Here is a 12,091-nt window from a genome sequence, read left to right on the forward strand (position 1 = left end):
CACATCCTTGGGATGTGACAATATGCCCATCTTGCCCATCTAGGAACTGAATCTCCTGGGCAGGTCCTTTCACTTTGCCTCGTTTAATAGTGAAACCAGCATGTGGAAGGATCTGAATTATTTACTCTCCTTTTTTGAGAACTTCCTCTGCTATGTTGCCCTACACAACATCATCAGTATACTGCAGGTGCTCAGGAGCACTGCCCTGTTCCAGTTCATTTTGGATCAACCCATGGCAAATGGTTGGGCTGGGCTTCCACCCCTTGGACAAATGGTTCCAGGTATACTTAACACCTCTCCAGTTAAAAGCTGGAACTACATTCTGTGGCCAAAGGAGTGGAGAAAAAGACATTAGCAATGTCAGTGGTGGCATACCATTTGGCTGCATTTGACTCCCATTCATTCTGGAGCTCTAACATGTCCGGCACAGCAGCACTCAGTGGGGGTATGACTTCATTCAGGCCACGGTAGTCCACTGTCAGCCTCCATTCTCCACTGGCTTACACACTACTGACCATATGGGGCTGTTAAAAGGTGAGTGAGTTTTGCTGACTCTCAGCTTACATGTAGGGAACAAGGAATCCGTGTTAGTGCAGTACTGCTGTCTGTGCATCATTTTTGCAGCAGTTCGTACCTGTTGCTCTTTTACTTGTAGCAACCCCACCACAGATGAATTTTCTGACAGGCCGGGCAAAACAAACAACTGCTTAACATCTTCTCTGTCTGCAGCAGCTATTCCAAAGATGCACCAATACCCCTTGATATCTTTAAAATGCCCTCTTCTGAGATAGTCAATACCAAGTATACGGGGAGCCCCTGGGCCAGTCACAATAGGATGCTTTTGCTAGTCTTTACCAGTGATGCTTATTTTGACCTCCAGCACAGTCAACTCTTTGGAACCCACATTGGCTCTAGAAATATAAATTCTGTCCATTTGTGACTTAAGGGTGTTAGAGTGCACTGCACTGCACACCAGCATCTAGCAGTGCTTCATATTTCTGTGGTTCTGATGTGCCATACCGTTGAATCCACACAGTCCTATACACTCTGTCATCCCTTCCACCCTCCCTTCCCCCCTTCCATCTGAGGGCAGGGCCTCTGATTATCTGATGACGGAGACCAGCTCAAGACGCCTGGGGCAGACGGGCTTAGGCTCTGGTGGCGCAAGAAGCAAAGTTTATTGTTGTTACAGGGTTTTTATATCTTTTAGCTACAGGAGTATACAATACTTATTTCAGATAACATTCATGCAGCTGACAGCAATACGTCATTACTTAATTAGCTCTTTTCGTATTATGATCAGTACAGTGATCAAAAGGCGTTCTCTTCACAGAACATGTTCTGCTCTTGGTCACGAAACGAAGAAGCTGTAGCTTATGCTTGCCAGTTTCACATGGCAGTCCTTCCCTTTCAGGAGGGGCCGCAGTTTCACATGGCAGTCCTTCCCTTTCAGGAGGGGCCGCATTTTCCCTGTTTGACCCTTTCAGGCCAGCCAGGTCTGTTTTGCTTAACAGTCTTCCTCATATTACCTCTATTGTTCCCTCCCCTGAGTCATGATCAGGGCACTTAGAGCTTTTGCCCTGTCCAGCGGCAACTGGAGCAGTCACCTTCTTAGAGGAGTTTGCCTTGGTGGTTGATCTGTCTTGTAATTCTTTTACCCACGCTTGAAATGTAGAAGTGGGTTCTTTATGCCACTTCATATCTTCTCCATGCTCACGTAGGTATTTTCAAAAGGCAGTACGCGATGTAGTCTTACTGTTGTCAGTTGCTCAAGCAGAAGGTTGTCTACTTCTAATAGCTGAGATACTGGATGATGCAGGTGGGGAGGAAATCAATTTGGTCAGCCTCTTAGGTACACTGTTCTAGTATCCTGACCCTCATTAGGTGTCTCTGATGCCACCACAGGTTCATCATGATGAAGCATGTAGACAGTTCCTCCATCGTATCTTCTTGTTTACACTCCATTCTATGCAGTCTTTCAGTTACTTTTGAAATGGCTGAAATATATGTTTGTGGAGGGGTTAAATATAGCTCAAAATCGTAAAGTCTAATTATCGGTTCAAATAAAAGGGTCTTCTTTGCCCTCTGTCATACATCCCTGCTAGTGCAAAGATGTACTTTTCTGATGCAGTTCTTACGAATTTTTGCCACATACTTGGCTTGGTGTATACCTGACTCTCTCAGGATCATGCTCTTGGTGTAGATTTTCAGGAATTAACGTGGGGTCGTGTAACATTTTAATCATGGCAAATTCTCTCAAATAATGGATGCCTTTTTCTCTAATAGTCCATTTCTTTAACTCAGGCAACAGATCTTCTTTGAGGGGATATTTTTCCTTTAGAGCTAATAGCATTTGCTTTCAGAGGGTGAAGGCCCCATCCAGACCTCTGTCTGGATGAGTTCTTAGCAGTGCTTCCCAGTTGGAGATCTTCCATTTATCTGAATATTGGCCCCACTGTCCCAACATTGAAGTAACCAGGTGTCAATGGGTTCGTTCTGGTGCCATGAAAAATCTTTTCTTGAACCTCAAATTTCAATCATTTTCAGAGGCGGAGTAGTAAATTAGTTAGCTGTAGAAGAATGGAGTGTTTTAATGATAAATAATTTTCTGAAATTTGCTCAGATTTTTTCAGATAAAATTAGAGAACAATATTTTCACATGTAACCAGTTATAATAAGCATTTGGTTTGATGCCTTAAGAGTGCAGTTAAATATGGATCATTAGATATTTACTATTGATGTTTTAGTTAGTCTGAAGTAGAATTGTTCAGTCTTATTCTTCAGCCTCCAAGGTGGTTGCCCATAAGAGAGTTCCTCTTTAAAAATTCTATTTGTTTCCTTGAATGTTTAAGTAGCTAAGAAAGCAAAGAACTCCAGCTAAGTTGAGGAAGCAAATTATGGAATTCAAGTGTGTTTTACTTCTGAATTAATGTGGAAAAAATGTCAGAACACTTTTTAGTAATTTTCTGGCAAAGTTAGTGGAAAGACCATTGTTATTTCCATTTATCTGAATATTTAGTGGACTAACTGATCGTAACTAGATTTTCTCCAATTTTGTAGGCATTTGACATATCTTCTGATGAAAACTTTGTTATCACCACAACAAACAGAAAAGAGATTACAGAAGACAACTTCAGTAAGTATCTTAGATAGCAAAATAAATACAGGCACCTCTTACATTGATTGTAAAGATCACATGGTGACTACACAATTACATGCGTTAATTAACTGGAAATAGAAATTGTGAAATAATTTGCCAAGAATTTTACAAAATTGGATTTTACAAAAAGTTTTTAACAAGTGCTAGTTAGTATGATAAAAGCTATATAAAGTGAATTTTCTACTTCCATTATGATTTCTGTAAATAATTGGGAAAGGAATGGCTCATAAATAGCTGTTACCAAAGAAAACCTGCATTATTTAGCTTGGAAATATGCAAAGATTTTTTAATCAGGACCTCTTGCCAGAAGGCTGAGTTGTCAGTACTTAAGCAAATACGGAGATTATCTGTGGCTAAACATGTACTGTTTTAGATAAACTGGATAGTACACTGAACACTCTCCAAAACACTTTATATTTTGTCTTCATTGCAGAAGAACTTGTTCAGGATGGAGTTACTCTTTATCTACTACAGTCAGTTGACCAAACCCTGCTTTCAGCAACAAAGGAGAGAATTGACTTCCTGCCCCACTATGATACACTTGTCAAAAGTGGCATGTATGAATACTATGCCAGTGAAGGGCAAAATCCTTTGCGTAAGTATAAATAATATTGCATTAATGATGTTTATATGACTGTGGTGGTTAAGAACAATGCAATTTCAGTAGTAGCTGGTAAAAAAAATGTAGTCTTAGCTGTAAAAGGAAACTTAGCTAAGCTTTTTAAATAAATTGCTCTCTTAGAAATGACTTAATCTGGTTTCATATGCGGCCATTTTTACAGAGGTATACCTAAATACATCTGTAAGAAGTTTGGGTATTTTAGATGTAAAATGGCTTTAATCTTGATGATAATCTTGCAAATGTCATCAGTTTAGATCATCATTGTTATCATCAAGCTTTGTCTCTTGTATTTAAAATGCAACTTGTTTGAATTTGATGACTTTTAATGCAAGTTACTATAGAATTTTTTTCTACTGTTCCATCTCTGGTTTTACAGGGCTTAGCTTTTACCAATGAGAACAAGTATTACTTAAATTATATATTCTTCAGTTTTTATCTAACTCACCCATTAAATATGTAACTTAAAGCATTTTGTATTCCTCTACTGTAAAAAAAGAAAAATCTTTCTGTTTATGGTTTCTCTAAAAATTTTGTTTGTAGCTATGATTACTTTTTAAATATATACTTCTATGTATACATGCTATGGTTAAGTATCATGGAGGGATAGTGAGACAGGTAAAGAGCAAAATTAGGAAGCTCAACTTCAGGAAAGCTAAATTCCAGCTCTTCAGGGAGTTGATCAATGGAAGACCCTGGAAAACTTTCCTGATAGGCAAGGGTACAGAGCAGAGCTGGCAGATCATTAAGGAGACTTTCCTCAGGGTGCAAGAGCTCTGCATCTCCAGGTGTATCAAGTCAGGAAAGGAGTGCAAGAGACTGGCATGGCTGAACTGAGACCGGCTGGTCAAACTGAGGAGTGAAAAGAAAATACACAGGCAGTGGGCACAGAGACAGGTACTGTGGGAAGAGTATAAGGAAGCTGCTAGGCTGTGTCAAGATGGGGTCAGGAAAGCCAAGGCCCAGCTTGAACTGAATTTGGCTAAAGATGCCAGAAGGAGCAAGGCTTCTATAGATACCTTAAACAGAAAATGAAAGTCCAGGAGGGCATGCAGCCCCTAGTGAGTGGTAGTCACAAGCAGGCTGGTGACAACAGACGATAAGAAGGCTAAAGTAGTTAATAACTTTTTGCCTTGGTCTTCTCTGATACCTTGCTCATCACGCAGCACTCAAATGTTTGATTTGGTCAGAGAGGATTGGGGGAGCAACATCTCTCCCACTGAAAGCATTGATCAGGTTCACAATTATCAGAGGAACTTGAACATTCACAAGTCTACAAATCCCAATGAGAGGCATCCCAGAGTCCTGAGAGAATTGGCTGGTGTGGTTGCCAAGGCATGCTCAGTGATATTTGAAAGGTCACAGCAATGAGGTGAGGTCCCTGGTGATGGAAAAAATGTAACATCACATCCATTTTTAAGAAGGGCAAAAATGAACTACCCTGGGAACTACCAACCTGTCAGTGTCACCTCTGTGCCAGGAAAAATCGTGAAGCAGGTCATGCAGGAATATGCTGAGGCACGTGGAAGGCAGGATGGAGATATGGGAGAAGGAGCATGGCTTCACCAAGAGCAAATCCAGCTTGATCAACTTATTGGCCTTCTATGATGGTGTCACTGCATCGTTGGACAAGGGAAGAGCCAGCAGTGTCATTTATCTGGACATTTGACACTGTACCCCATAACATTCTTGTCTCCAAATTGGAGAGATGTGGATTTGATGTGTGGAATGTACGATGGATGCAGAATCTAGTCCAGAGAGTGGTGGTCAATGGCTCGATATCTCGATATCTGGAAATCAGTGACGAGTGGCATCTCCCAGGAGTTGGTGGTGGGACCAATGCTCTTTAATATCTTCATCAGTGACATCAACAGTGGGCTCACGTGCCTCCATAGCAAGTTTGCCGATGACACCGAGGTGTGTAGTGCAGTTGACACACCAGAGGGATGGGATGCGATCCGGAGTGTCCTTGACAGGTTTGAGTAGTGGGCCCAGATGAACATCTTGAGTTTCAACAAATCCAAATGCACAGTCTTGCACCGGTTTGAGGCAACATCCACTACCAATACAAGCTGGGGAATGAAAGGATTGAGCGCAGCCCTGCCAAGAAACAACTGTTGGTACTGGTGGATGAAAAGCTGAACAGGGGCCAGGAATGTGCTCTTGCATCCCAGAGAGCCATCGGTATCCTGTGCTGCATCAAAAACAGCATGACCAGCAGGGTGAGGGAGATGATCCTGCCCCTCTGCTCTGTGCTGATGAGCCCTCAGTTGGGGTACTGCATCCAGATATGGAGTCCTTAGTACACGAGAGACATGAACCTGTTGGTGTGTGTCCAGAGGAGGGCCACAAAAATGATGCAATGGATGGAACACCTCTCCTGAGAACAGGCTGAGGGAGCTGGGGCTAAAGGCTCTGTGGTGACCTGATAGACCTTCAGTACCTAAGGGGAACTGCAGAAGAGAAGGGAATGAATTCTTTAGCAGGGTGTGTTGTGATAGAGCAAGTGGAAATGGTTTCAAACTCAAAGAGGGTAGATTTAGATCAGGTATAAGGAAAATATCTTTTTCAGAGTGGATGGTGAGGCACTGGAACAGTTTACCCAGCGTTGTGGTGAATGCTCCATCTCTGGAGATCTTCAAGGTGAGGCTGGATCAGGCCCTGGGCAACCTGGTCTAGTTGTAAATGTCCCTATTCATTTCAGGGGAGTTGGACTAGATGATCTTTAAAAGTCCCTTCCAACTCTTAAGGATTCTGTGATTCTATGATTTAGGTCCAGCCCAGCATGCTCAAAATTGTCTAGAAAAATACATGAATATCAATACTTAAGCACAGAACTTCCCACATCTATTTCTTTTTCAGAAGAATCTCATCAGTATCTGTAAACACCAACTGTACTTTTAAGTACTATTCTTTTTGTCGCCCCCCTTTCTTTCTGCCCTGCATTTACTACCTTCCATCCATCTCCCCAAAATACACTTTTTTGGTTCAGTGTCTGCCTAGTTCATTTTGTTCCTAACAGCAGCTGGTGTCAGATAACTGGGATTTAGTATGAAAACAGAAAGGCAAGGATATAACAGAAGTGATAGAGAGACTTCTGAGTTTATGCCTGGAAGAGGCATAAACAGTCTACTGTTTTCTGTAAGTGTATCCAGTTACCTTCTGAACCATGTACATTTCTATTATTCACAGTATTTTCTAGTTTTGATCCCCCCACTTAATTGCTCCTTATGTGAAATACTGTGGGGTTTTTTGTATACATTGATATAACTACTTAAATGTGAGAAAAGCACTTCTAGGTGAATTTGTACGTTGCAAAAGTTACAGGTAGAAATACTGTCCTCACTTCTCCCACTTATAGAATTTATTAAGATTCAGATGAGCAGACAGTCCAACTCATTCTGTTCTCACTTGAATAAACAGTACTACAATCAGTACTACAATGAACTACACTTGTTTTCATAGAAGGAATTGTTAAATCTCATAAATTCTTTAAGAATGTGGAATAATTCAGTCTTGCACTTTATATACGCAGTCATGCATTTTGCTGCTACCAGTTCTCTCCCCTGAAATGCATTCCTTGGCAGGAAAACCTTATTGCTCATCTTGATAAGACTCACAATGCTGCTATGAAATCACGAAGGATGATACATGCACACATACAGTTTTCCTTTTGTTACTGGTGCAGTTTGTTTGTTTCCCATTTCCTCTCTGTTTACCGTAAAAGGCACTTTCCAGATCTGTCACTTCACATTATGATCACTTTTGTGCTAGAGAGGTTCTGCCAATCTTTGCATCATGTAGAAAATGTCTGTAGTGTTTACAAATACCATGTTCATTGTCATCAATTTCAAAAGGACAACGTTAAAAGTCGTTGTCATACTGTTTTAAAAGTACATAACTTCGCTATTAGAAGGCATCTGAATAACAGAAGAAAATAGCAACATGTATAAAAGCATCCCATTTTACAGTATGTTTTGAATGTAGAATATCGTGGCATCTTTGTCAGATTGATTTGTTCCATAAATATTGAAGAAAGAAAATATATCTCCAGAAGAGAAGTAGGTCCCCTTTATTATTGAAAGTATTGAAAGGCCCCTATAAAGTTTTCCCAGAGTTGTCTTCAGGCTAAAAAGTACCACCAACAACAAAAACTCCCAGAATACCATCATGGGAGAGTTGCTCCAGACCTGTGGTCATTTTCCTCTATTGACAGCTCCACATCTTTCTGGTGCTCCTAGAGCTCAACATAGTACTCCCACTAGAGTCTTAGGGGAGCAAAGCAGAGTGGGAGAAACACTTTTCTCATCTGGCTGGCCTTGTTCTTTTTGATGTAGCCTAGGATGTGATTGGCTTCCTGTATTGAAAGCACGTATTACTAGTTCATTTCTCATTCACCAGTATCTCCAAGTCCTCCATAGGGCTGTTTTCAATCCATTCATGCCCCAGTCTGTACTGATGTTTGGAATTAGCCCAACTCAGGTGCAGGATTTTGCACTTGGCTCTGTTGAACCTTCATCCCTCTGGATGGCTCTTCTCAAAGAGCCCACCCGTGCAGTGCACCTTCCCCCTCCACCACACTCAGCGCCTTGCCACATAAATCCAATACAGGCTGAATATATTATCCTAATAACCCAGAAGAAACTACTGAAAGCATGCATCTGTTTTTGAAGTGTTATCTTTTAAGAAAATGATTTTAATGGGGTGATTTTTTTTTTTTTCTTTAATTTCTTCAGCATTTGCTCTTGCTGAGTTGATTGATAATTCTCTATCAGCTACGGCTCGAAATACTGGTATTCGAAGCATACAGATTAAATTGGTAAGTCAGAAATACACATTTTTAGTAGTTCCCCCTTTTTTTTGTGATGTTTTCCAAGCTGCTCCTTGTTTTTTGTGGTTCTTTTTCCCCCAACAGTTATTTGATGACTCCAATGGAAAACCAGCTGTTGCTGTGATCGATAATGGAAGAGGAATGACTTCTAAACAGCTTAACAACTGGGCAGTATATAGATTATCAAAGTTTACAAGACAAGGTGACTTTGAGAGGTTAGAAAGTTTTAATTATATTTATGTACTGGATTCATAATTACATAATCATATTTACAACTGGAAAATTGCAGGTGCTAGTAGAATATCATTCTAAGACGTATCTCTATAACAACACTTAGCTGAAGTCTGTCATTCTATGATTACATAACAATGGATATGTATTTCCTGTAAGTAGAAAATTGAGAAACTTCTGCTAATTTTGTGATACTGGGAAAATATTTTTCTCTACTGGTTTCCCAGAGGAGTAATGAATACAGGGTTTTGGTTTAGGTTTGTTTTTTTTTTTACTTAATTGTAAGACATAATGCAAAATTATACCTGAAGATGTCTGTATTTATTGAAGAGGGCTAGAGGCAAAATGAATGCAGATTTTTTTTTTTTTTTTTTTTTTTTTTTTTTTTTTTTTTTTTTTTTAAGACGAAAGAAGTTTTAAAGAGAAAATAGAGAATCTGTTCCCAGATAATTTTGTGCCTGTACAACCTGGCTTAATGCTTCTGTAAGAAAAATTCAAGCCAAGAATCATGTACAGTTCTTGAGCTTTAGTCACTTCTTAAATGCATTAAAAGCCTAGGACGGGATTCTCTGAAGGTCAACACCATGACTACAATCAGAAATAACTGGTCCTATGAGAAATTAGTGAAAAACAGTATGGGAGCACTTAAAAGTGATAATAGAGATGGAAAGGCTTGGAGTTTTGATTTCTTTGGTTTTTAATCTGATATGTATAATTTCTGGACTATCTGATCCAGTAATTTATAAATAAACACTGCTTTCTGAAATTTCTCCAGGTGAATTCAGTAACAGTAGAAATTTATAGTATTTTTATGTCACAGGTTTAAATTGTGAGTTGATAACGTGATGAGGGCATAGCTGTAAATTACACTTGTTACTTACCTACACCTTTTCATTTGTTATTGTTATAATATAAAGAACAGATGTTTGTCCTATTGCTTGCTTAAACTGGGTAAGATTTAAATGTGTGACTGACTTAAGGTTGGTTTGCTACAATGGGCTGAAATGTCTTATAAGGTAACTTAAAGAGGAAAGGAGAATGTGTCTACATCTTTTACCTTAAAAAAAGAAGTAAATCGATTTTAGGCACATAAATTGTAATCTTTGAAATGAAGGATATTTGAACAGAGTAAATGCAGGAAGAATTTAATGCAAGCTATTAACATCAATTATTTACTTTTTTTTTTTTTAATGACAGTTGGCTTGAAAATTTATTAAATCTACTTTCACTTTCAGCGATCATTCAGGATATGTTCGCCCTTTGCCAGTGCCTCGTAGTTTAAATAGTGATATCTCATATTTTGGAGTTGGAGGTAAACAAGCAGTGTTCTTCGTAGGGCAGTCTGCCAGAGTAAGTAGATATCAGTCTTTAAAACTTATTTTAAAACATATTTACATGATAAGATTGTTATTATTTTAGCTTTTTATTGTGCCCTTATACTACTTTATTGTTCATTTTTAACCCTTGTTTTGATCTTAAATGCTTTTTCTTAATGCAAACAGATGATAAGCAAACCTGCAGATTCTCAGGATGTACATGAACTTGTCCTTTCCAAAGAGGATTTTGAAAAGAAAGAGAGAAACAAAGAAGCAATATATTGTGGATTCATTCGAAACAGAAAGGTAAGTAGCTGTAATGCTTTCTCAATTTTAAAGGAAAGCATTTTCCTGGCTAACATGACTTTTTGTTACATCAATCTGGGGGGGTGTGCTTTTATCATTTGCACCACCTGCAGGTTGTAATGTAGAAGGAAGTAATGAGAAATTTGTTTGACAATTTATGGTAGACATGTTTTTGTATGTTCTTTTTTCTCTTTCCATTATGATTTTAAGGACAAAAATTCTGTACAGTTTGACATCGCGTCTTACAGAAATATTTAAATATATCTGAAAGCTTGTTTGTTTTGTCATGTGTGAAACATAAAGAAAAATGTCAGCTCTCTGATTTATTATAAAGTAAATTAGGGAAACACTACTTAATACTTCACGTTGTATAGAAATAAGTAGAACTACTGTGCATATGGGGGAAAAACTCCAACTAGTCCAACAAAACCCAGCACTGTCACAGATCTTTGCTAATTTTGTAAAAGAAATTATCTATTTAGTTGAAAATGGAAATGAAAAGTCCTCATGGCCTACATGAAGAAGTAAAGCTTAAGTAAAAAGTAAGAGAAGGAGGAGAAGAAGTTGTAAGGATTTGCTGCCTTTAAAGAATAATTGCATATTTGAAGCATTGTATTATTAAAGGAAGTTACTTTTGCAAAGAAATTGAGATGAAATTAATATCGTGCTGAAGGTATTCTAGAAAAAAAGGTACAAATCCTAAGAGAGATAGTATTGATGGAACACCAGCTGATCATTTTTTGATGTATACCAGGCACCTTTCTTAACTACTTATTCTTCCTTCAAGTAAATATGTCTTTTTATCTGAAAGTGATCTTATGAACATAGGGGAATATGCCGTGGTAGTTTGGTGAAAGCTATTCAAATAATCCTATATGTTAAGGAGATCTCTTTAGTTCCATGGAGAAAGCAAGCCTTAACAGAGCACCCTTGACTAACATATTTTGCTACCTACAGTTAGCTCAGAGTTGTATCCTTCCACCTGCTCAGTGACATGTTACTGTTACTCTTGCTTTCCTGGAAAATAAGATACAAAGCTGCATTTACTACAGTGTGAAAAAACTATCAGTTTTCATTTGAAATCGCTACAAAGATCTCAGTTGTATTCAAAGTATCTTCTTTTCTGGATGAAGCAAATGCAAAAGATTATCTCCTGGTGCTGCACAAAACATTGTATCAACCACTTCATTTCTGTGCAGCTATGAGTAAAGTGCATCCATCCAGGAAAAGACAATCAGAACTTCATTTGTCTGTGATATTTCAGCTGGAACTGATGCTGTGCTTTACATTTCATAGCCATAGAGTGTTTCTTCCACTTCAAGTTCTGTTTCAAGAAGGAGACTATCCATTTAAAAACTAAGATTTTTTTTTTAATGTCATGATGTGCTTTAAAAATACATTTTGTGCATGATTATTCCATTTGAATTTGATTGAGAACTCACATCTCAGAAGGCTACATTAAGCATGAATGCAATTGTTCAGTTTACAAATAAAACACTGTGATGAGTGCATTGAAAATGAACCGGATCAAGGATGTTGGATTCTGAGTTCATTGAATTTAACTTAGGAGCTTTTGTTTTAAGCATTAATCCTTGGTGATTCTTAGCATCGTGTGTTCTGCATTCTCT

General features: G+C 38.6%; 1 protein-coding gene across 1 annotated transcript in view; it reads left to right on the forward strand.

Annotated features, from left to right (window-relative positions):
• Nucleotides 1-12,091, forward strand: part of SMCHD1 (structural maintenance of chromosomes flexible hinge domain containing 1) — a gene marked incomplete at both ends in the record, with an annotated part of 76,436 nt that overhangs the window by 13,392 nt on the left and 50,953 nt on the right. Inside the window, 6 exons of the mRNA XM_079533444.1 lie at nt 3,061-3,136; nt 3,594-3,755; nt 8,516-8,598; nt 8,695-8,825; nt 10,077-10,191; nt 10,344-10,463. Of these exons, the coding sequence (XP_079389570.1) occupies nt 3,061-3,136; nt 3,594-3,755; nt 8,516-8,598; nt 8,695-8,825; nt 10,077-10,191; nt 10,344-10,463 (687 nt within the window). The remainder of the gene's footprint in view (nt 1-3,060; nt 3,137-3,593; nt 3,756-8,515; nt 8,599-8,694; nt 8,826-10,076; nt 10,192-10,343; nt 10,464-12,091) is intronic.

Source organism: Tetrao urogallus (genome assembly GCF_951394365.1).
Source record: "Tetrao urogallus genome assembly, chromosome: 3".
In the NCBI taxonomy this organism is placed as follows: Eukaryota; Metazoa; Chordata; class Aves; order Galliformes; family Phasianidae; genus Tetrao; species Tetrao urogallus.